This window comes from Lissotriton helveticus, chromosome 2_1 (assembly GCF_964261635.1).
Source record: "Lissotriton helveticus chromosome 2_1, aLisHel1.1, whole genome shotgun sequence".
Taxonomy (NCBI): domain Eukaryota; kingdom Metazoa; phylum Chordata; class Amphibia; order Caudata; family Salamandridae; genus Lissotriton; species Lissotriton helveticus.
This window is the reverse complement of record NC_136059.1, coordinates 1,592,130,096-1,592,156,715: the sequence shown is the minus strand read 5'-3', so window position 1 is coordinate 1,592,156,715 and position 26,620 is coordinate 1,592,130,096. Positions and strand designations below refer to the sequence as shown.

General features: G+C 43.5%; 1 protein-coding gene across 3 annotated transcripts in view; it reads left to right on the top strand.

The window, feature by feature from the left end:
* LOC144818798 (phospholipid-transporting ATPase ABCA1-like) overlaps nucleotides 1-26,620 on the top strand; it is a 3,252,877-nt gene that overhangs the window by 2,267,021 nt on the left and 959,236 nt on the right. For all 3 annotated transcript variants that reach the window (XM_078676562.1, XM_078676560.1, XM_078676561.1), the window contains exons 33-34: nucleotides 24,696-24,790; nucleotides 25,844-25,949. In XM_078676562.1, coding sequence (XP_078532688.1) covers nucleotides 24,696-24,790; nucleotides 25,844-25,949 — 201 coding nt within the window. The remainder of the gene's footprint in view (nucleotides 1-24,695; nucleotides 24,791-25,843; nucleotides 25,950-26,620) is intronic.

The window sequence follows — 26,620 nt, the reverse complement described above, 5'->3', positions numbered from 1 at the left end:
ATTGATTATTAAAATAAATAATTTCTTTTTTAATTCAAAAGCCTTCTCAAAATACTTTCAATATGTTTCTTCTTCTTATAAAATGCTGATTTTCTTTTACATTTCTTCATATCCTTCAATAAGTTTAAGACAACTGTGTTGTAAAACATTCTTTTTCTAATTTCCTGAAATTGATTCTTCCTCCTTTTACTATACAGTGTTTCTTTAGAACATGATTTCCCATCATTTCTGTTTTTTCTCTTGTTTTTCTTTTTTGTTGCAGATACATTCTTTTTATTTTTCACATTCTCCACACTATTCCTAGTGTTTGATAGTTTTTTTCAGAAAATCCTTTCTTGTCTTACCAGGAGTTTTTTTCTTTTTGTCTACACATTGTTGTTCAGGTAAATCTTGTGGATGACTTCTTTTGAAAAGATAAGCTTTTTTATATTGTTTCCTCTTTTCACTTTTTGAAGGCATTATGAATTTCTTTTAGTGTTGATAAATAGAATCTGTTGTAAAATATATATATAATGTTATAAAAATAAATCTGAAAAATATACTATTCTATTACTAAACAAATACAATCTACAATGACTAAGTATAAAAAACAAGTATGTAACTGATAACAGAAGTGCATACATATTGCAAAGGAGTTTCAAGAACTACATCTGCAAGAAGAGTACCTGAATGAATTTATAAGTGGTTGGATTTTGGAGCAGTGAATGCATTAGTACATGGTGCTGAATGCATCACTAGAGCAGTATAAAGAGAGACACAGAGTATTTGCTGCATCATCATGGATAATAACTGGGGAATTGAAGGTGTCAAAGACAAGTGTGCACGTAGATACAAGATTGCATGCATACTGCATAGGGGTTTCAAGCAGTCCATGCCCTAAGAACTACATTGCTGCACGAGTACCCAGGTACTGACTGAATAATTACAGTTCTGCAAGGAGAGTGCCTGACTGAATTTCATTTTTAGCATAGTGAATGGATTAGTACATACTGCTGACAAGACTACATGCACAGTGCATAGGGGTTTGAAGCAGTTCATGCCCTAAGGCCTACTTTGCTGCATGAGTACTTGGGTACTGACTGAATGATCAAAGTACTGTAAGGAGAGTGTCTAAGTTAATATATAAGTGCTTGAGTTTTAGTGCAGTAAATGTATTAGAACATACTGCTGAATGGGTCACTGTAACAGTGCAACAGCAGTCACAGAGTGTTTGATGGAAGTGTAAGGATACAGACTAGGGAATTGAAGGTGTAAAAGACAAGTGTGCAGGTAGATACAAGACTACATGCATAGTGCATAGGGGTTTGAAGCAGTTCATGCCCTAAGGCCTACTTCGCTGCATGAGTACTTGGGTACTGTCTGAATGATCAGAGTACTGTAAAGAGAGTGTCTAAGTGAATATATAAATGCTTTAGTTTTAGTGCAGTAAATGGATTAGTACATACTGCTGAATGGGCCACTACAACATTGCAACAGCAGTGGCAGAGTGCTTGGTGGAAGTGTAAGGATACAGACTAGGGAATTAAAGGTATAAAAGACAAGTGTGCAGGTAGATGCAAGACCACATGCATAGTGCATAGGGGTTTGAAGCAATTCATGCCCTAAGGCCTATTTCGCTGCATGAGTACTTGGATACTGACTGAATGATCAGAGTACTGTAAAGAGAGTGTCTAAGCGAATATATAAGTGCTTGAGTTTTAGTGCAGTAAATGGATTCGAACATACTGCTGAATGGGTCACTACAACACTGCAACAGCAGTGACAGAGTGCTTGGTGGAAGTGTAAGGATATAGACTACGGAATTGAAGGTATAAAAGACAAGTATGCAGGTAGATACAAGACTACATGCATAGTGCATCGGGGTTTGAAGCAGTTCATGCCCTAAGGTCTACTTCGCTGCATGAGTACTTGGGTACTGACTGAAGGATTACAGTTCTGCAAGGAGAGTGCCTAAGTGAATATATAAGTGCTTGAGTTTTAGTGCAGTAAATGGATTAGTATTTACTGCTGAATGGGTCACTTCAACAGTGCAACAGCAGTGACAGAGTGCTTGGTGGAAGTGTAAGGATATAGACTACGGAATTGAAGGTATAAAAGACAAGTGTGCAGGTAGATACAAGACTACATGCATAGTGCATCGGGGTTTGAAGCAGTTCATGCCCTAAGGTCTACTTCGCTGCATGAGTACTTGGGTACTGACTGAATTATCAGAGTACTGTAAAGAGAGTGTCTAAGTGACTATATAAGTGCTTTAGTTTTAGTGCAGTAAATGGATTAGTGCATACTGCTGGATGGGTCACTAACACAGTGCAACAGCAGTGACAGACTGCTTGGTGGAAGTGTAAGGATACAGACTAGGGAATTGAAGGTATAAAAGACAAGTGTGCAGGTAGATACAAGACTACATGCATAGTGCATAGGGTTTTGAAGCAGCTCATGCCCTAAGGCCTACTTCGCTGCATGAGTACTTGGGTACTGACTGAATGATCAGAGTACTGTAAAGAGAGTGTCTAAGCGAATATATAAGTGCCTAAGTTTTAGTGCAGTAAATGGATTAGTATATACTGCTGAATTGGTCACTACAACAGTGCAACAGCAGTCACAGAGTGCTTGGTGGAAGTGGAAGGATACAGACTAGGGAATTGAAGGTATAAAAGACAAGTGTGCAGGTAGATACAAGACTACATGCATAGTGCATAGGGGTTTCGAGCAGTTCATGCCCTAAGGCCTACTTCGCTGCATGAGTACTTGGGTACTGACTGAATGATCAGAGTACTGTAAAGAGAGTGTCTAAGTGAATATGTAAGTGCTTGAGTTTTAGTGCAGTAAATGGATTCGAACATACTGCTGAATGGGTCACTACAACAGTGCAACGGCAGTGACAGAGTGCTTGGTGGAAGTGTAAGGATACAGACTAGAGAATTGAAGGTATAAAAGACAAGTGTGCAGGTATATACAAGACTACATGCAGAGAGCATAGGGGTTTGAAGCAGTTCATGCCCTAAGGCCTACTTCGCTGCATGAGTACTTGGGTGCTGACCTAATGATCAGAGTACTGTAAAGAGAGTGTCTAAGTGAATATATAAGTGCTTGAGTTTTAGTGCAGTAAATGGATTAGTATTTACTGCTGAATGGGTCACTTCAACAGTGCAACAGCAGTGACAGACTGCTTGGTGGAAGTGTAAGGATACAGACTAGGGAATTGAAGGTATAAAAGACAAGTGTGCAGGTAGATACAAGACTACATGCATAATGCATAGGAGTTTGAAGCAGTTCATGCCCTACGGCCTACTTCGCTGCATGAGTACTTGGGTACTGACTGAATGATCAGAGTACTGTAAAGAGAGTGTCTAAGTGAATATATAAGTGCTTGAGTTTTAGTGCAGTAAATGAATTAGTACATACTTCTGGATGGGTCACTAACACAGTGCAACAGTAGTCACAGAGTGCTTGGTGGAAGTGTAAGGATACAAGACTACATGCATAGTGCATCGGGGTTTGAAGCAGTTCATGCCCTAAAGCCTACTTCTCTGCATGAGCACTTGGGTACTGACTGAATGATCAGAGTACTGTAAAGAGAGTGTCTTAGTGAATATATTAGTGCTTGAGTTTTAGTGCAGTAAATGGATTCAAACATACTGCTGAATGGGTCACTACAACAGTGTAACAGCAGTGACAGAGTGCTTGGTGGAAGTGTAAGGATACAAGACTACGTGCATAGTGCATCGGGGTTTGAAGTAGTTCATGCCCTAAGGCCTACTTCGCTGCATGAGTACTTGGGTACTAACTGAATGATTACAGTTTTGCAAGGACAGTACCTAACTGAATTTATAAGTGCTTGAGTTTTTTTACATCAAAAAAGTGGCACAATAGTACAACAAAGAGGCACAAGGGGCTTCTAAATCTGCCCCAGAGTGTATGAAGCAGTGTATGCATACTGACTGGTAAATTGTAGATTTGAAACACAAGTCTGATTCTACACAAGCAACACTAATAATTACTCTTGAAAGGCTAATATGACTGCACACATCTCAGAAATATAAATACTGCATTTTACTGTACAACCATGAGTCATGTTACAAATACAAAAGCAATAACCTTTTTCTAATTCTATCAAAACTTGAAAAAAGGATAGGTTTTTAAGCACTTATATGTCTGCAAACACAAAACGTACAAAAATGTTTCTCTCAGATGAATTCCTAAATGCACACAGATGCACAGTGTGATTCTAGACAAAAAATATTAGACCTTGCATTTTACCAAAAAACATTTACTACTCTAGAAACGGTAAGGTGGCTAAACACATTCTATATATGACTGCTGAATTTTACTATACAATCCTGACTCATTTTGCAAATACATGAGCAATCTGCTGCATTATTGGCACCAACATTACATCAAAAAAGTGACACAATGGCAGCACAAAGAGGCGCAAGAGGCTTTAAAATCTGCCAGAGAGTTTGCAGTAGTGTATGTATACTGACTGGAAAATTGTAGATTTGAAACACAAGTCTAATTCTAAACAAGCTACACTATTATCTACTCTAGAACTGAAAAAGTGACTGCACACATTCTACATTTTTTAGTACTGCACTTTACTGTACAAAGCTGACTCACCAAACACATTAATTTACCAAATGCTTTTATCACAATGGTTATCCAAATGCAGACAAACTCAGAATGTGATTCTACACAACTAAACTACTCCTTGCACTTTAGAAGGTCCTTAATTTAAACATTTAGTGCCCTGGGGAGGTGTCGGCCCCCTGGGCTTGGGGGCCCTTTCAGCCCCCCCACACATTTACATATGCTGCAGGGGGGCCGTGAGCCCCCTGCACATATTAACCCAATGCTCCAGGGAGTGGCGGTCCCCAGGGCTGCGGGGGGGGGCGAGAGGGTTTGGGGCCCCCCATTATTATAAAAAAAGAAACCCTGGGGGTGGCGGTCTCGGGGCTGCGGGGGGGGTGAGCCCCCCTGCATTCGTATCATTAAAGCCCCGGTGGTGGCGGTCCATGGGGCTGGGGGGAGCCTTTGGGCCCCCCATTATAATAAATGACATTGCCCCTGGGACTTGGCCCCCCCGGGGCTAATTACCACTAAAGCGAGCTTCTTTTTTTTTGTTTCACGCGATACGCGTATCGTATGCGTATCCCGCGATCTAAAAAAAATAACAAACATTTTTGGGGCCTTGGGGTCCTTGTGGGTCCTTGTGGGTCTGCCTGAGCAGGCCTAGGGGGTCAGGGTGTTTCTACCCTGCCCCCTTTGCGTCTTTTGCGCTCTTGTTTTTCAGTTTTCTTGTGCCTCGATTCTACCAAGACACAAGATGGCTGCCAACACTTCCTGGTTTGGAGTGTTGACAGACAGTTGACAGCCAATTAGCATGCAGCTCGTGCTCGTAAGGGTACGCGTATAATCCTCGGACGATACACGTACCCTACTCCGTCCATAGATATATCTATGATTTTACACCATTTAACAAAAAACATGGTCTGCGAACCAAACTCTACCTTTTTGCCAAATTTGGTGTAATTCCGTTCAGCAGTTCGGGCTGTAGCCGTGTCTGAAGGTCCCTATGGAAAATTGCATGGGGAAAACACGTTTTGGGATCCCCTTTTTCCTAAGCCTCCGCTTGACGAATCACCCCCAAACTTTCAGGATAGGAGTGGAGTGCAGCGCCCCATCTTCTTGGAGAATTTGGCAAACATTCGTGGACCGACGCCAAAGTAATTCTAAATAGAATGTTGCAGATTTCCTATGGAAACTAGGTCCTAACTATAACTACCTACTGGCGACCGCCAGTAGATAATATATATATGTATACATATATATGCTAAAAGTTTTGGTCAAATGACAGCAGGCACTCCAGGAAGTGATTCATCTTTGATTTTTACCTTAAATATGTGCACATTAATAAAACATATAATAAAACTAGTAAAAAATACAGTCAACTCACCCTAACATTACCACAATATAAATGTAAAACACCAAGGGGCCTATTACGATGCCAGGCAGACGAAACCGTCTCAAAAAATGAAACTGATCATCCTCAGGTCAGCCCCCATACTTGCTTTCTGACAGAATTTTCATGTCAGAAAGCCCGACATGGAAAGCCTGGCGGAGACCGGTATCACAATCCCAAGGGTAGAAAGGTCGCCCTTTGGGATTACGGGCAAACCTCCGAATGGAGCCTGTCGAAAGCCAGCTGGAATGACCTGCCGGTTTAATTTCCGACCGCTAGCGTTTTGCTGAGGATGTAGGATATAAGACCGAGATGCGGCCCAGAAAGTCTCCGAAAAGCGCTTGGAGCCTTTCTGGGCCACACCGTAATTGGACCCCAAGAGTATACATTAAATAAATTCATACTACTGACAAGAAAGAGAGGAACCTGACTTTTCATTTTTTTGCTTATACTTGACTCCTATAATCTTAAGGGAGGCAAAGGCAATTTAATCCTTAATAATAAAATAGATACATACATTTTCTTAAATTCATAAATTTAAATAAAATGCATCAATATGTTCATACATTTTCTTAAATTCACTGATGTCATTGCCTGCTACATGAATGTCAAAAATAAAAGCTCAGGTGCCAAAGACAGAGTGTGTGACTCCTTAAAATGGAAGCAAAAAATATACACATCCAACTTCAATTCATACTTGAGGTCGAGATCATTATGGACAAGTGCACCAATGTTATATATGTGAAATATCATATGATTTAAAATGTAACTCAGCAAATTTTCAATTTTTTTTTAATCACTCATCAATACTCAACAATGTTATGGTCCCATCTAGTGAAAAAACAATGTCCTAAGTAATTAGCATTAACGGTATTGCTCAGAGCTATCTGTCAAATGACACACCCATTCTAATCTCTTGGTGGTCTAAGTATGTGAAACACATGATACACCCAATCTAATCTCTTTGTGGTCTATGTATGTGAAACACAAGATTTTAGTAATTAAACAGTACATTTGGCAGAAAGGTATTACATATACCTGAATACTACAAACTATACTATGGGATTCAAAGTTAGAATTCAATGATCCCACCTGTACTTCTATCTCATCATTCTTGTTCAGTCCAGCTGGAGTCTTGGTATGCAAATTTAGGATATATCTAGCATCCAGGCGTCTAAGCTCAGCAACCCTGTTTCGTCCCCTTAAGTTTGCAGGAAACCTATCTATAGCATTTTTTTTTATTTAGGCACATCACTATCATGTTGCTCAGAAAAGGGTGTGTGACATTGGTGGTTCCCACTGTATAGTAAGAGTTAGGTCAGAGGTTCCAACTTACCATAACAGTAGGAGGAATGCTTTTTGTTTCGCTAATGACTTTGCCATGTTTGATGATTCTTCCCAAAACTTTTGTTTTTTTAATTAATGCATCCTCTCTGCTCTTTCCTGGAAAGTTTTGGGATAATCAATCACACAGGGGCTGAGAAAGTGGGGGGGCTCAAAATGTATTTGCCCAATTCACTATCCCATCGAAATTTTATGAAGCATTTTACAAAAAAAGGCTTTATAGAATGTAACCAAATTTGGCAGAAAGTAATATTTTTGCTCAGAAAATGTGCTTTTGTGACTTACTGTAAATCCATTGACCTGGTTTTGAGAAAATAGTTAAAAAGTTAGTGCTGTGTAGTTGGCAATTCTGATTGACAGGCTGCAACACCAACAGCAATGTTGTGGCTGCTATTTTGAGTACTCAGGGAGTCAGTTTCTGTGTCCAGAGTTTAAAAAATAATAATGTACAAGGTGGCATTGGAGTGGTACCTTTATCCCCTGGACCTTTTCTCATGAGCTGATTATACTTGGGTCCAATATTGTAATGCAACCTCACACCGTAGTATGTTTTTTCACTCCTTTTGGTAGTATACAGGAGCAGAATGTTTTCTGCAGCTCCCTAATTGGGAATGTATTAATTTATTTGATATGTGTTACCACATTATTTTGTCAAAGGGTAGTTCTCTGGAGCATTTCAGGTTATCTGGTGAAATTAGGACGACATTCAAAGTTGAATATAAATTCAGAACTTCAGTATCCAAGATATCTGCATGTTGTATATATGCACAGAATTTCAATGGAAGATGCTGTTAAATATATGGTAATTCAAAAACCTCAAGTTTCTCCCAAATCCATTGTCCCCTTAAATGAGAAAATGTGTGACGTTGTTCAACTCCAGAAATAGGTACTTGGTTTGCATAAATTCCAGTCATGATTTTAACTTGTGCCCTTTAATCACACTCTAGTGAATTTGGTTAGTGGGTGTGTTGTTACAACTGCATGCAGTAGTATATGCTTGTATTGAACTATACTAATCTCACAGTGCTTGAGGCGAACTATCAGTAGCAGGGCACTTGCCTTTGCCTCTGTCTCAATGTGCAGGTCTGTATGCTAGGGTCTTGCCTTTCCCCCCAATTCCATTGGTTGGTGTTATTTTAGCTCTATGCACATGCATATTCCCACTTTACTGCTGTGTGGCTTTATCATTAATGATTGTTCTTGCATCCCCTGTGTCAATGTTTGTGTGTGTCCTGGTCCTAATGCACAAATGTTCCTTGTCTCAGTGCAAGAGTGAGCTGGTGATCCCTGAACCGGAGTGTGTGCATTGTCTGTGCATACTGTGGGTATTTACTTGTCTGTCAGATGTTTCCTTTCATTCTATTTCATTGTTCCATCAGTCTGTCTGCTTGATCTAATGTTAGCATTCTTTTCTTTGACTTGTCCAAAAGTTAGTATAGTCCCATTTATAAAAATATTGCCGGATTGCAGTCAAAAATACGATGCTTCCAATTGGATGATATTTTTGTAAATTAATTTTAGTCCAGGATGTTTTTGTCAGATAATACTTATGTCAGTGATATTCAGGCTTGCAGTTGAGACCACATCTGTAATCTGATACTAGGTGAGTTGGCAAATCGATTTCCTAGTTTCCATGGGAGCAGATATTAAATTCATGTAGGTGTTAATGTGGTGGTTGTACAGTGCAATCCTATCTGAAAGACAGTACAGAACTTAACAGGGTCAACAGCAAAGATGAAGTCAATGAGTGGATGGATTGTGCGCTGGACTGTGACAGTTGAAGTGGAAAGCTATAGCATTGGGATGTAGTGTCCTTTAAAGAGGTGTGTCTTGAGCACTTGCCCCAATTCGAGGGTGTGGGGTAGTAGGTAGTATGAGAATGTGCTTCCAGATCTTGGGTGCATAGATGGAGTAGGCATGTTGCTTGTGTTTTTGTTTCACTTTCTCATCTCCAGCCTACCAGTGCCATGGCTACAGGTGTGTTAAGAGGCACTGGAAATGGCGAGCTGTTATGACACTATGAGCAGCCTGCGGAGACAGTGTAGTTCCATCATGGTGTGGCTGATGTGGTCATATTTCTTCAGACCCCTGAGGAGGCGTGCTGTAGACATTGGGGGATATTCTCAAGAATGTGCAATAATCATCGCTAAAATAAGTTAATGCAATGTTTCGTATCGCCGTCTATCACAGGAAAATAACTCTGTGTAACTTCTTATTCACAACATGGCGTTAACATGCGATAATTTCCCAAAAAACGCGTTAAATGTCTGCGATAAAAATCTAAACCCAAATGTGAAAAAAGTCGCGATGGGCCCAACCGCGATAAAAATATCAGCGATAAGCAGCGCTAGGCCTGCAATTCACACACGTCAGGTGGGAAAATTCACCATAAAAGCAGAAAAAAAAACCCCATAACAATAGCGAAGCACAATGGAGGTAGCCGGTTCAGAAACAGAGGACAACCAGAACCCCACAAATCCCCTGGAGGCCCAGGCCGGGAATTCGGGGTCAGAGAAGGACAAGAAGAAGAGGAAGATGCGGTTCAGTCCACAGGAAAACAGGATCCTTATAAAGGAGGTGATAAAATACCATCAACAAATGTTTGTCACCTCCAAATGTATCATTGGCAACAAAAAATGGAATCTAGCTCTCCATCGTGGACAAGGTGAATGAAATCAGAGTGCTGAGGAGGGCAATGGAAGAGGTCAAGTGGCGCTGGAATGATGTTAAGTGCAAAACCAAGCAGAAGCTCAGCAACAACCAGAAGGCAGCAATGCAGACTGGATGTGGGAGTCCAGCGCCACCTGAGGAGCTGGATGGGATTGAGGAAATGGTGTCCACAGTCATCAGTGTGGAGACAGTGGCAGGAGTTGGGGAACAGGGAACTGCTCAACAGGAGCCGACACAACAGCTAGAGGGTGAGTAATGACCAGGGACTGGGAGACGGGGAGAGATGGGCACAATGGCACACATGCACAATTAAGCATAGCACAGTGCACGGCCACAATGAATCTGGAGCATGTCCCTGATCCCCTTGGCACACTGCAGCACACCCAGAAACTGCAAGTAGGCCTGCTTCGACTATGTGCCCAGAGGGGGCCCTCCCTACACATCACTAATCTCACAACAAACCCATGCACATGTGGTGAACCCAGCAAAGCTGCGGGTCCGTGACTCGCACTGACAATGCAAGTGACACTGCATGACGATTAGCATGGCTGCAGTCCCATTATCATGACATGGTGCATGCCACAACACTGAGGTGGCTGGGTGTGGACCACATCCCTAAAGGAGCAGGTCACACTCTGACACATCCACGTGCACAAACAACCCCTGATGTCAAAGAGACATCTGCGGACAAACCATGCCCAAGACCCCCAACTCCCACCAAGAGCCCAATTTACCCAAGTCTGCAACATCTCAGCACTGTATAAGCACAGAATTAAAAGGCACACCACCTGAAAGGGATAAGGGCTAGCAAAATCAGAGCTTCAGAGCTGCAGGAGCGACTCTCCCACAATGCAGCAAACACAAATAAGAAGCAGAGCACATCAACATTGACAACAATGTGGTACAAACTGCAACATGTTCACAACAGAACAGAGGACACAACTGCTGCCGCTTGTGTGTAGAAACTGGACAATCATATCTGGCATAGCAGGGAAATGTGAGATGATGATGTACAAGTACAAACACACATCCATGATTTTGTCGAAATGTCCACTGTACATTGTCATGCAGTCTGTATGTAAACTTGTACAATGCGTCCACAAACATGTTAACACAATGTTAAACTGTATCTCCCCTTCACATTGCAGAGGGAGAATCAACATCTCCTGACCCAACATCCCCAACATCTCTTCACTGATGACGAAGAGGACCTCCCCACCTTTAACACCGATGACCTCCAACAGCTCATGAACGAAGTTGAAGTTGGGGGAATTTATAAAGCGCTCGTACACCAAAAAGGTTTCATGGCGCTAATCAGACTGGCAGCAGAACAGGGCAACGATTTAGACCTCAAAAGCTTTAGTAAAAAGCCAGGTCTTCAGATTTTTACGAAACTCCATATAAGATTGAGAGAACCGAAGGTAATCAGGAAGAGACTTCCAAAATCGAGGGGCCTGGAAAGAAAAGCTCAGCCCCCATGTTTCTTCCTGACAAACCGTGGAACAACCAAAAGGTTCGTGGAGGAGGAACTTAAGTTTCTGGAGGGAGTGTAGGTTCTAAGCCTAGAAGCTACATAAAAAGGAGCTAAACCCGCTAGTGATTTAAAAATGAGACACCCTAATTTAAATAAACATCGATGGGTGACCGGTAACCAGTGCAGTTGCTTCAAAAGTGGCAGAGCATGATGGTATCTAGACCGATTATTAATCAGTCTAGCTGCCTGATTCTGAATGAGCTGTAATCGGCGTAGTTCATAGGCAGGGATGCCGATATAGAGGGAATTAGCGTAATCAACCCGAGAGATGACAAGAGCACGGAGAATTAATTTAAGAGCATCAATGGTAAAGAACCGGGCAACCTTTCGAATAGTACGGAGGCACAAAAAACAAGATGAGACGACCATACTAATCTGAGTGTGCATAGAAAGGTCGTCACTGATTTTTATGCCCAGACTCTTCACAGATTTCACGGGGGAGGGAGCAGGACCAAGAGAAGGGGTCCAAAAATTAGAAGACCAGGGATTGGATGAGCCTCCGAATAGGACTAATTCCGTCTTATCGGGATTTAGTTTAATGTGGTTTGAGCTCATCCAGTCCTGAATGAAAATCATAGTGTTCTGAAAATGGGAAATAGAATCAGGAGAAGCAGAAAACGTAAAAATAAGTTGAAGGTCATCAGCGTAATTGAACACTGTGACCTTCCGTTGACGTAAAGCAAAAACAAGAGGAAAAATATAAAGGTTAAAGAGAAGGGGGGAAAGGGCAGAACCTTGAGGAACACCGCAGGTTACCGCCCGAGGGGTAGAAGAAAAGGAAAAAAGTTGAACCTCTCTGAGATGCCAGCAAGCCGGACACGGTCGACCAAAAGAAGATGGTCGACCGTGTCAAAGGCGGACGGCAAATCAAGAAGTACAAGGGCCTCGGTAGATCCAAGATCGGCACTAACTCTAAGCTCATCCAAAACTGAAAGGATGACTGATTCTGTCGAGTGAGTAGGGCGGAAGCCAGCTTGGTAAGGATCAAAGTAATCAGAGGCCTCAATAACAGAACTAAGGCAATGAGTGACATATCTCTCTGAAACTTTGCCTAAAAAGGGGAGCAGAGAGATGGGTCAAAAGTTAGATGGAATAGTCGGATCGGCGCCTACCTTTTTCAAAACTGGAACAATCTTTGCTGATTTAAAAAGATTAGGGGCAATGCCCATAGCCAAAGATTTATTAAGAATTGCAAGAGGAGGGTCAGGGCAGACCGAGAAAATCTCGCGGAGAATGTGAGAAGGACAACTATCAGTGGGGGAGCCAGATTTCGTAGAACCCACCAAACTGAGAAAGTTCTCGGTCAGGATGGGTGGAAAGCCAGTGAAAGAATGTATGCTGGGAGGGGGTAAGGGAGGATCAAAAGAGGGCGAGGGAGAGGAAATATGGAGTTTGATAGGGGAGATTTTAGTAAATAAATAATCATGGAGAGTGTCACAGAGATCTTGGGAAGGGAGAGGTTTGGCAGTGACTCGATCAAGTTTAGAAAGACTAGTCAGGATGGAAAAGATTTCCTTGGGCTTATTAGAGGAAGATAGAATAATTGTAGAAAAATATTGGATTTAGCAGTAAGAATCATGTTTATATTCCCTCAAAGTTGTAGAATAAAAAATGTATCAAGAGGATCATAGCGCCGATGCCACTTACGCTCTGCCTGTCTGAGTTGAAGTTTCTTAGCTTGTAAAGAGGGGGAAAACCATCTTTGAGTGTCATGAGAGTGTTCAAGCCGAATTGACTTCCAGGGGACCAAGTCATCGCAAGATGAGGTAAGCCAGGAATTAATGGCTAAGGCCTGATCATGCAGGGAGGAGTCTGAATAGTCAACGGTAAATGGACTAGTGGTGGAAAGCATTGAGCAGAGCGAATTGATGTTTACTCGTCCCCAATCTCTAACCTTAATGTTGGTAGGTAAGGGAGTTCTAATCATGGGATTAAGTAACAAAGAAAAGGAAAACAAAAAATGATCAGACCACATACAGGGGAGGACCGAGAGTAAAGAAATATCTAAATTGGCTGACCAAATTTGGTCCAAAATATGACCGAGCATATGGGTCGGTATATGGACCAATTGAGTTAGGTTAAGCTGAGTGAGCAAATCAGTTGAAGTCACCTAAAATCACAATGCGTGAGTTATTTACAACCAAATTAGCAAGGATCTCACCGACTAAAGAAGAAAAGGCGGGCATGGACTGGGGGGGGGGGCATAAAATAACACACAGGCTAACGGGGGAGAGACAGACATAGATTTCATGACCAGATAGTCAACCGCAGGGATCGTCGGGGAGGGCATTAATGAAAATGACCATCTCGAGTGAATGATGGCAGCCACACCACCCCCACTTTTACCAGAAACACGGTCAGAGCGCAGGAGGTAATAATTTTCAGGGAGAGCCGCTAAAATATCAGCGGAAGATACATGAGTGAGACAAGTTTCAGTGAGGAATAAGCAATCGGGTTGAACTTGGTCGAGAAAGCAGAATGTCTCAAACTGATGTTTGGGTAGTGAGCGAGTGTTAAGCAAGCATGCTGAAAATACCTCGTGGGTATCAGTAGAAGGGGCTGCTAGTACGTTTCCACTGTCATTAGAAGCGTAGACTTCCTCAACAACAGAAACTGAAGAAAAGAGGTCGGAGGGACAGAAAAGGCCCAGGGTGCCAAGCTTAGCCTGTAAATGTTTGGAAATGGGCCAAATTGCTTGGCACGCCATAAGTTCTGAGGGGGAATAGGTAAGGAATTGGGCAGTGTCAAGGGCCCTTGGCCCTGCTCGGGCGCGGGAGGGCGCAGACCGGCTTGCCTTTGGCGCGCCGCCGGCGCGCCCGCTGCGCGTGTCCGCTGCGTGACCAGAATGACCGCCTCAGGCCAAGCTCCGCCCCCCTCGTCCAGGTGGAGGATGGTCAGGTGACTCGTTTCGTCACAAGCCCTCCGCTCGAACGGGAAACCTGGCGTCAGATCAGGCTGTGACGAAGAGGCACCGGCAGCGGGGAGGGAACCATGCCCAGCGGGAACAAAGAGGTAACCCAGATAGTTAAAATTCCAGGGATGCTGAGTCCGGTGGAAAGGACACCCTCAGCACCCCACCCCCAGGAGTAGGGCAGCCCAGCTGCATCGAGGAGACCTCACCCGCTGCACAGACCACACAACAGGAAGCACCAACCAACACGGCTGTCTCGCAGGACCCACACGAACAACACATGGCCTTCCAACGACGTGTTAGGGTGCCAGGAGAAGATGGCTGATCAGGTGTGGGTGGGGTTTGGCCGCATGGCAGACAAACTAGATGCCATATGTGGGTGTCAAAGTCCCATCAGGGACCACTTACAGTCACTAACGGACACCCACAGTCCGTTTCATTCTCTCCAATGGTCTATGGATAACATCGCTGACTCAGAGACAATGACAACTGTCTAGTCAGAGTGGCACCAGCGGTGTCATCCGGGAGTTGGGACACATGCGGAGGACCATCGAGAACATGGAACAGGTGCAGGCAGAAAGAATGGCTGCCACGGCTGCACACCAGTGTGATGTAGCTGGGATACACCATGCCCTGCAGACCCTCATCATGGCATTGCTGCCACAAGGCCTGGCGCAGATGAATGCTGCTGCTGCTTCAACATCCACATATTCGCCCCCTGATGTGTCAGTGCCACAAAGTGCTGGAGACACCACACCATCATCCACATGTGAGGCACATGAAACATCGGAGGACGAAGATGCAGATGACCCTGCCGTACTGGTAAGAAGAAAACAGTAGCATTCATCTCCGCCATATGGCCTGTTTCTGCTTGGTTCTGCCCTCTGCATCAAGACCTTCCACTGTCCCCCGATGCACTCTGCAACACTCACCTTGGACCTCGACATGGACTATCATATTCTGTTTGGTAACCAATGACACAGCTATCAGACTGAAGACTGAACTCTTCCTCTTTCGATGTACTTGTCATTCCTTGAAGGACTCTGGCTGGGCCAACAATGTAAAGTGAGGTTTGCATGGCCTTGTACTGCTCCAGCTACAACACTCCACTGAATGTACAAAAAACTTTGAAATTCACACAGATGTGTCATGTCTATGAGCATTCAAGTGTGAAAGTATTAATGAATGTAGGGTCAAGGATTCCCCCTTAAGTCCATGTTGCTCATGTTGTGGGATTTGAGTCACAGGGTGCAACATTACCGATTGCGGTCTAGGTGGTGCCGACACTACAACAGAGACACACGCATTAGTTACTTCCTTTTCCAGGCCAGAACGGAACCACTCCCAGTGCCCCGGGGCCATTGTTCACACCCCTACACTGGACTGGCATACGCCAGGTCAGCCCACTCCGCTCACGCTGACGGGGGTACAACAACGCTACTTGTCCCAGGTCTTCTCTGTAGTGATCTGCTGATCACAGGTCCAGTTGTCAGCAAGCCACAGCCACTCCCTGAGGGCTGATTTACACCCACACAACACCCATCCTGCACAGGCATCACAGGAGATGTGACCCTGCCAATAAAACGGGCCGGGTGCACGAGGGCCTAGGGCCCTACCACATCACATTCCTCACTGCCAGAGGTGAAACGATGGCGTCAGCACCATGTGACTCGATCATAAAGGGCCCATGATTTGAGGTGCACAGAATTGGTGGCAGCCGAGGCACTTTGGCCGGCACGGGCCTACCGCACAAGATGGTGACTTGCGGTGCACAGAGTTGCTGGCAGCCGAGGCACTTTGGCCGGCATGGGCCTACCACGACAAGATGGTAACTTGAGGTGCACAGAGTTAGTGGCACCAGAGCTGAGCGAGAATGCAGCCTGCGATGATGCGTAGGGCTCGGTACGCCATCCTGCCAATCAAGGTGTGATTTGAATTGTAAGCTCAGCTGGACTGCTTGTACGCCGATTGCAGCAGGCTGCATAGACATGACTCTGCGGAGCGGTGCTGCAGGGTGCGCTGGAGGCCTATGCTACAGAATCCAGCGACGGCTGAGGAGGTTGCACCGGCACAATATGGGCCCTCTTGGAGACACGCAGGTGGCAGGAGGTGAGCATTGAGTCCTGGGTGCGCAGGGTCGGGCAGTCATCGCTGGGCAGAGGACCAGTCTTGGGACCAGGGCTGGGGTGTTTGCGGGAGATGTAGGAATCATGCACACTGCCTGGGAAGTTTACAATGACATTAGGGAACAGGCCCCGGTGGTCTACTTTTGCCTTCACATTGATAGAATGCGTGTGGTTTCTGTTGCAGTGATTGTGTGCAGTGTTGCAGGGGGCATAAGTAGTACATGTGTGCAGTCAAATGCCCCAACACATGCGGGAAGCCTGCTATGGCGTAGTTCCCTTGCTTGGTCTCCAGCTGTTCCTACACAATGTGGGAGAAGTGAAGGTGCAGGGGTATCAAGCTGATACAAACTGTGATGCTTACAGGTACGATAAATCCTGCCTAATGAGATCATAACAGACATTTGTGTGGTCATAACCTTCCTTTTCTTTCCTACGAAGGTTACAACCACCCAAACTTTTGTTACAGTCTTTTTTAGCAGGATTGATCATACCTGTAAACATTCCTGTTTGTCCAAGTGCAATACACTGTACTAGATTACGTTTGTGACTATACGGATGCTTGACCATTGTCACCATTTATACAACAGGTTTCTGAATAAGGACTTTTAGAATATGGAATTGTATTGGGGAGTTCCCGGACCATATGCAGTTAATTGGACCCACAAGTTGCCCTGATGAAGTTCCCCGTTAGGAATGGAACGCGTTAGCTGATGTTTTTGTGTTGTTAATTTATGTTTTTTTAATAAATAACTGTTTTTCCACTACTGTTGACTACTGGACTTCATGACCTGGCACACATCAATTTCAAAAACTACAATCTTGGATCTGGAGAACAGAGGCGCAAGGCAACGGCTGGTGTTGGGGTTGATTGTGCAGGAACACTACAAATTGGGACTAGCGTATGGTGCAGATACAGGGGCCCGCTGTTGCTTTTGTGGACATGCATCCAAGACATGTGTGAGGAAGTTTTATAGGGCTGGCTGTGAGACTCCTCCAACTCTGGCAGTTGTTGGTTGGAAGGTACCAGAGGCCAACAAGTGCAGCACAGCCAGCTGCTTTGTCTGCGGAGGGATGTTGGTTTTCCATTGTGTTGGTACTGTCAGCCTGTGGGCAATGTGGGTCAGGATTAAACCTGGGCGTAGTTCGCGTAGTAGCGCTACTTGTAGCTACGCAAAGTGCACCTTGCACTACTTGAACTGCATAGTGCACTGTGCAAAATGCTGTTTGCACTGATTGCACAGTGTCGGATGCTTGTTTGCACTGTGCAATCAGTGCAAACCACATCTTGCACAGTGCAAGCGGTCGTTTTCTGACGCTTGAGTAGATTTTTGCCCGAGCTGCAGCTTTCTCAACGTGGACTGGTAGTTTCTCATCGCGAGTGGTCGCAATGAGAAACCTGACCTCTTTGTGTTCAGAATCTCGCCAGGAGGTTTATTTTCCAGGCTTGCGATCGACAATTTGATATTGCTGATTGATCACAAACGAGGAAAAAGTCTCGCCGGGATGTCATTTTGCTCGCTCGCCAACAATGAGGTTCGCGAGCAAGCAAAAAATTACTGCTATGCTACGCATGTTTGCACTGTGCTACGTGCAATTCGCTTACTGTGAAGTAGCGGAAACTTTGCAAACTACGTTAGCGTAGTACTTTTCCCAGGGTTTGTCAAGATGCGGAGGATAGTTGTCCTTTTTGAGCCTGTAGTGGGCAATGACATCCTCTGACGTTAAGTCTATTAGGCTGGTGCGTTTTTGGAAGGTCTGCTGTCTTGTACTGCGTTGCCTCGGTGGTAGTCCGGGGGGGGGTCCTGGGGCTGGAGTGGTCCTGGGAGTGGTGTCGGTGGGTGTTGTGGCCCTCTTGGGTCTATGAGCTGCATGATCAGCGTCTCCATGGCATCTGTTGGTATTCAGATGTGGCTCTGGGCTGAGCTCCCTTTCATACTGCAGGTTGGCGTCCTGCTTAACACCAGTAAAAGGCAAATGTTAAATCCCTGCTGCCAACGCGCCTTATTGCCTGTTTTTTGATCGCACCACAGATCTGGCTGGTCGTTGAGAATATCGTGAAGTGGTGTTTTTGTGTGTGTTTGCACGGGAACACCTGCTCTGCATATCATTAGCGTTGGTTGTCGCTCTCATCCGTGGCGTTTTTTGCGGAAGCTATCATTGGAAAACTGGCGATATCGGCAGTTTGCACTAGCTTGAGAATGAGGCGATAATTCTTTTGCCACTTTTGCTGCGCTAAAGTGCCGATAACTCGGCCATAAGTCCTTGAGAATATGCCCCCTTGTGTGAACGATGCCCCTAATTAAGATATTCCCTTTGCAATGGAAGTGTGACAAATTTTCACCCTTGCAATGAGTATTACAGGAAGGACCGCATAAACCCTGTTGTTTACAATTCTATGCCCATCAAAGTAAAACACATATAAAAATAAGTTATCAATTTTAAGGCGGTGAAGATTGATGCTTTTGACACTAGTACACCTAGTGTCTCAGGGAAGAGAAGTACTGTAGAGATGATTTCAACCCTTACTGTAGATGCATATAAAGTATATGGTAAGGACTGCAAGGGATATTTTTATGTATTTTTGCAGCCAGTGACGAATATCGACCTTTTTAATACGAATCTACGACAAATCCATCACAGTTCTGGCAAGGGACACTTTGTCTCAGCACTCAGCAATAGAAGTATATGTTTAAACTGCATTCTGTGGAGTCGCACAATACCTCTATAAAATTATATATTCAGTTATGCAGGATGAAAAAACGAACCGCTCAGAGTTCATTCATCAAAACGTTGACTCGAGGCACAGATGCGGGAGAACCCTTTGCTTCTATGTGTAAAGATCCATTTGATAATATATTTAGTGAACCATTCTTTTAATAAAACTCTGCTGACCTATTTTGTGTGCAGTCTGACCGTGAACAGTTCCGCTTCTCACTTCTTTTTAAATACTTATCTTAAAAAGAAAAAAGACATAGCTGCCTGGCGGAACAATCAAAGTCTGGAATGCAAGATTTTATTTCCATTCTACAGTATCCTGCACAAAACCAGAATCTAAACCATTTTAGTTTATCAACATTTTCGAGCATCTCGTTGAGAATCTGGAGATACAGCGCTTGCAACATGAATTGCTGCTTATGGTAGGTTTGATACCAGAGAGCAGCCCTAAGAAAGAATCAATGTCTTGGAAGGTATGCAAGAGACAGAGCTTAAAAATACGAGTTCGCTTCTGGTAGAGTGAGAAGAGGTGTTGTGAGCAGCCCTTGTGGAACAGAAAGGCTCCCAACATTCAGAGAGCCCCCATTCATCCCATGGTCTATTGCTATCTGTCAAGGTACTGATGATGATGTCCACAAGAGCAGAAGAAAAGTCCTCAGTTCCAACCATTACTATCAGAGATAGATGAATAATTGGATAACCGCTATCTCTGCAGACCTCTGAAGTTATGCCTAAAAAACATGTGAAAACAATTTCTAGGGACATACAATGTAATAACTTTTCTTTTGTTGATATTTTACTGTATTCAGTTCCTTCTAATTATGCTGTTCACTACTCTATTATCTGCATGCTATTAAGGAATAACTTCTCTCCAATTAATTTTTATAAATAGAGCAGAGGAAGAATCTTGACTTCTTGTAGGTGGTTATCGGTTGAATATATTCTCTAGTAGCCTCTACTCTAGAATTATTACTCTTGTTAACTTTTTTTGCTGGCTGCTATATAGCTTTTAATTTTCTGTCAGAAAATAATATTTATTAATGACTTTGTTCTTAAGCACTGTTGACATTTCTTCACTCAATAATTTTCCTATTCTATTTCCTTTCAAGTTTTTATTCACATCAATAGAATAACTTGTGTGCCTTTAATTTTCTCACTGGATGCACCCGAAGACACTAGGCTTGAGAGTTGAAAGAAACAGTACACACTAGATCCCAGATTGTGTCTTGAGACACTACTGATGACTTGCATGCTCTCTCGAATTCAAAAGACACTGCACTCTCTCCAGTTGGGCATCAAGACTTGCTTAATGAACAGACTCTGTTTCCTGCTCATATTTCAACTCTCCGCATAAAAGCCGGCACGTAGAAGAGATGCTACCGCTCGCCTCAAGATTTCAATTGAAGTGTGCCATGCTCTGCACACGCACGCACCTCGACTTGAATTGGTTCAAACCACCAAACCCCCCAGAGCAATCTTTCTCCATCTTGGTGGGCATCTTGGAATTCTCTTGATGCATACTTTGCACATATTTAAGTAATGTTGAGATCCACAGTTGGTTGCAGGAATACCATCTTTTCCATAATGGAAAACGCCGAACCAGGAGGTATTTGGCTTTTCTCATCTTACTTGTAGACTCAATTATACTGCAATGCCATGGATTCTTGACACTATCTGTGAGATATGGGAGACTGAGAGGCCCCTTGCTACATTCTGTAGGTGAGTCATGTTGGGTTTTGGTCTTTCTGGGTATGGTGGAACTTAGAATGCCGCACTGGATCTTTTCCATGCGTTTGGAATGTACATCTTTGAACAGGCATAGGCAGTTGTTGTGAGCTTGCTTCTTTGCCAGTCCATTGCCTTAGATGCTAAAGAATAAAGAGAAATACCTCAACTTGACTTACGTGTACTGCATCTTTCAAAGCCACACCATTCTGTGTTACGCTTCTGTGGGTTTGGTACAATAGGCTCACAGTCCATCTAAAACTGGGGTTTCCAACGTAGGTCCATAAAGGGTAGATTGATGCCAGATTGTCCTGTTGCCTGCATAATATTTGAAAGAAATTGGTTTGTTGGTCAACTGCGCTGTGTGCCCTGGACAAGCAGTAATCACAATTCTTCTCAGGGTGAAATCACAAGCAACCCTAAAATTAGCCTGTGCTTAACCATCAGAACCTGTCAGGATTAACTCAGGGGTAATGTGTAAAGTATTTGTGCAACACTTCAAACAACTAACACAGTGAAAAAGTCACAACAAAAAAATCTCACACCAGTTTAGAAAAATAGATCAAATGTATAATTTGAACATGACTAGAATGACAGAACTGCAGATATTCAATTGTAAACATTTCAGTAAAAATTGCAACACAAAGTGTCAACTGTGGATATCTGCTTGCATTGGACCTGGACAAAGTCACAAGTTCAGGCTGACTATGATGAAGCGAGGGCTGGCTACAATGACCCAGTTAGTCTTGCTGAACAAAGTGCCTTGAATCCTGGGTTGTAGAGCGTTGCGTAGATCTCCATTGAAGATTACGTTGGGCAGCTGAAGCAATGCGCCAATTCCAAGAAGTGGTGAGGCTGCCATGTAAGGGCCTGAGTCGTTGCAGAGAATCCTGCCGACAAGGATTGTAATTCTAAGTACAGTTTGGAGGATGGGTCACGTAGACGGAGCAATGCATAGGTTCGGAAGAACTGCATGTGGACTCTTCTGTTGTCAATAAGACTGCCATCAATGAGTGATGTGAGGGATGCATTAAGGATGCTTTGCGCAGTCAAGCGATGCCATGCTTCAGAAGAACTGCAATGCAGTACTTTGTCATAGGTCAAATTCACGCAGCAGCAGCGATACATCAGTACTGCTTGGTTTTGGAGTAGAGGAGATGTGATGGTTCCGCTGGACCCACAGAAGCTAGCCAAACACCTTGAGCCCACTTGCAGGGGCACAGGATTGTAGTGCCACCCCTTGGCAGGATAGACTCACAGATGGCAGAGTTTAGGTGCAGATGCAAGGTTGTTGGAAGCCTGTTATGTCCCTGAGGCTTCAGATCAGGAGGCCAGCCAAATAGCCCATATAGTCACTCTGGGTTCTGGGTTCAAGAGATACAGGACCAGTTCTTCCTGCCCAGGCAACAGGGCAGCAGGCAGCAAGTCAGCACAGCAGGGCAGCAGTTACTTCAGAGCAGCAGTCCAGCAGAGTGGCAGTCCGTTCAGTAACTCAGCAGTCCTTCTTCCTACATTTATACCTAGGTACCTTGATTCTGGAAGGTGGAAGACATTTCTAGACAGAGACTTTGAGGTGAATGGAATTTCCTGCCTCCCCTGCCCTGGCTCCAAGCTGGCTGAAGTAACAATACAGGGTTGTTAGGTCCTTAGTATGAAGTCAGAGCAGAAGCAATTCTGTTGTAATTGGGCTGTGCTTCCCCATCCTGACAGCAGATGGTCCATTCATGCACACCAAGTCCCTCCATTGGTTGACTTTCTGGGAGGAATTCACAACGTATAACAGTCAATTACAACCAGTCATATGTCCCAGACCAGGCTATAGGAACAAAAATGCTAAGGGCAGAAAAATGACAACTTTCTAATAGGGGAATTAAAAAAAAAGTGATAAAAGGCCCAACTTTACCATTGAATAGGGCTCTTCACCACAATTCCAAAGACACCAAACATAGCTATCAAGTCCCACTTGGAAATTACTACATGTTAAATGTAATAATGAATCCTCAATGTTATCAATGTATCTTGGGGGAGAGGCGGGACTCACAGGAGTGAAAAATTAATTTAGGAGTTTTTCACTACCAAGACACGTAAAACCTAAAAGTATGTCCAACCGTTTAATTGACCTTCATGTAATAAGAGGGGAGTTTAAGGTTTGGCAAGGGAGCTTAAAGGCCAAGACAACATGGTAGATTAAAACTACATTCAGGCTGCAGTGGCAGACCTGGGACATGTTTTAGGGTGCTACATAAGTAGGTGGCACAATCAGTGCTGCAGGCCCACTTATAGAATTACATTTTACAAGCCCTGAGTATATGGTACACCACCCTACAAGGCACTTACAAAGGAAATTAAATATGCCAATTGAGAATAAGCCAATGTGACCATATTTTAGAAGAGGACCAGAAACACTTTATCACTGGTCAGCAGTGGCAAAGTGCACAGATTCCTAAGGCCAAGAAAACTAAGTGCAGCAAAAATGGAGGAGGTGAAGACCACCCTAAAGCTGACAGGTCTAACAATGATTTATTGATTGATTTATGTAATGGTGAGTCAACAACTACTGACAAAGGTTACTTTTGTGTGGTGAAGAGTGACTAACCAAACCCAGAATTCAGAAATGACATTGCATGGGGTGCTATTGGTGAGAGGAAAATGCTTTATATACAAAGCTGCACTGGACTGTCCATTGGGAAATGCACAAGGGAAGACAGTGCAGACCACCTCCCACCATATGATCATACACAGATCAAACTGCAGTCACCTGTCTAGTCTAATTGCATACCAAATATTTAATCAGCAGACACCCTTACAATCATTTCTCCTCTACCTGATGGCAGCCCACCTCATGTCTATAATCATCTTGCCCCGGGGGGGGGGGGCACAGATTGCCGTCCTCCAGAAAACTACTTATGATCTGCAGCTGATCAGCTCACTCATTTCCAATGTGAGTATCCAGGAAAGCTAGTAATCGAGGACCAGCATGAAAATCCCATACATACAGAGTGTGAACATATGGATTCTAGGTCCAATTAGAGCCAAGCCAGGCTCTGGTCAACCCTACACATAAATGGATATGCTTGTGTTTCCTTTGAAAACATTTATTAATCCACAGATGGGGACCCAGACCAAGAAAAGGGATCTCCACTGCGCTCCATTAAGAGCAGGGGATAGCCTCTAGGACAGAGACAGACACTTACTACGATGTTAGAAGAAGGGGATTGACTGCCATGAGGGTATAGCATCAGCCAGAATTCGGGTACTTTCGGTGCTCTTCCTGTGTTCTTTGTGAGGGCAGAAATTCTTACTCACATTTAATTTTCCGTCTTCTTTTGTCCAAGGAGCTCTGTAAACATATGTTCAATCAGCAGCATAAGCTTTTTATTTCTAATTCAAATTCCAATCAATGTTGTGAACATGCCTGAGTGCTCTAGCATTTTTTTAGACCATTTCCGTTTGAGTCCAAACCTAAACATCTTTTCCTGCAGCCCAGTCAAGGAAGAGCGCCTTTGTGCATCATATGAGGAATTCATACATTTTGTAGATGCAATATGTTACTTAGTTTCATAGTCTGAATGTACTACTGTTCTTTCAATTGATGTTCATTCAGTAAGTTCCCAAAATTAATTCAGTTTGTTGGTCATTATGTATTCAGTTTCATGTATGAACATTTCATTATTAATCCTGGTATTGATAATTTTGTATGTTTCTTTCTAGAAAATTCATAATACCACCGATACCATAGAAAACCTGACAGAAAGAAATATAACTGATTATATTCTGAAAACGTACCAGAAGTTCTACAAAGTCAGGTGAGAATTCTGTTTTTGATCTAAAAGAGGCATAGTTTTCAGCAAAGTTTTTCTTACAAATGTCAAACACTGAACATTGTTATAAAAAAATCTTACATTTCAATTAGTTTTTTCTTGTAACCAGCCACTTGTACACCGAATTGTACTATTATCATTGAAAACACGCATAGTATAAGGAACAAGCAAAGATAGAATCAGAAATACTACTATTCACCGCAAAGGTTTAGAAGCATACATAGATATTTCTTGAGTACTTAAACTCTATACCTACTGTTGCAGAGTGTAAAATAGAGTATACCTTCTTGCACAAAAATAATCCTTAAATGGATTTTTCGATCTCTGTGTGTTTAGCAGAATGCAGCATGCATGTAAAGAGAAAGTAACAAGGAGAAATAAAGACATTTATTTCTTGGGAACACCCATGCTCCACCCATGCTCCATCCATGCAACAGCTACATGATACAAAAGAATGCGGTACTCTGTATTTACTAAACCACGCAAAGCCATGCAAAGTGGCTTTGTATGGCTTAATAAATGCCAAAAAGGATTTTGTATTGGGGCTGTGCTATGAAAGTGACATGAACCCAAAGAAAAATCATCGTGAATGTGCTCCTCAGTATCAATCTGTGGCCTAAATGATTTAAAGTGAATGCTTTACAGGTGCATTCAGGTCTTTGCGCATATATCAAAAGTACAGCTTTCCAGGCAAGATGAGACAGGATATGCTGGTTATATGCAGCTTGTTTAAGGAAATAAAAGAAAGAACATGTAGGAAATTCAAGGCTGAATCTTTATAGGCAAAATAAAAGTATTTATATTTGCTCCCACAATGCAAAAAGGCTATCACACTAGTATAGGATATAGTACTCTTCTAGCACCCCATACAAAGTCGCTCCACCTGGCTCCGGGAGTTTTATAAGAATCTTTTTGGTTTTTAGCACGTGATGAGAAGCAAAACATTATTTTTCATGAATAGACTCTGAAGACTCTAGCGAAAGGAGAACAGTGCCTCACCTCAACTAATAACTCATTCTGCTGTTTGTATTTCTAAAGGTACGGCGGGCTCTCTGTCGGAGAAATAAACTCACAGGCGCAGATGAATTCCTCAGACATTTCTTATTTAGCGGAACAACTGAAAATGATGATGAACATGTCTGAGGTGAGTATGATCAGACTTTGTATGTTTCAAACTTCACACATCATTCAACACAGGCGATCAAATAACTCAGACACCGGTTTGCAGCAGTGGTAGCTGCCGCCAGTCTAAAGTGGTAAGTGGTAGGCAGGGGGGGGGGGGGATTAGGGGAAGAATACAAATAATATAACGTGACTTACCTGCAGCTGCCAGCTGCCTCATTGTTTCTCTCGCAATGGGGCACAAAGCACACGTTCCCCACCCAATCCAGTGGTACAAAAGGGGGTGGTGATGGACAGAGTATCTGAACCAATCAAACACTCACACTCAGTCAACAGATCTGGGTTTAATACATCACCGTTCTTTAGCCCACTCTGCCACCCCAGTTCAGACATGGCCATATGCAAATCAGTCTGACCCTGTGCCTCATGGGAACAGTCCAGCCCGAACTGCCAAGCCATGCATTCCCTGGACCGGAAACAAGCTTCCGAGGACCGGTTTCTGGCATTTCAGCCGTCTTCAGCCCGGCTTGCTTGAATACAGTGGCAAAGTGAGCAAGGGACTAACGTCTGAGCATACCCTGCCAACTTATGGTGAACAAAGTGGTACAAAAGGGGGTGGTGATGGACGGAGCATCTGAACCAATCAAACACTCACACCCAGTCAACAGATCTGGGTTTAATCCATCACCGTTC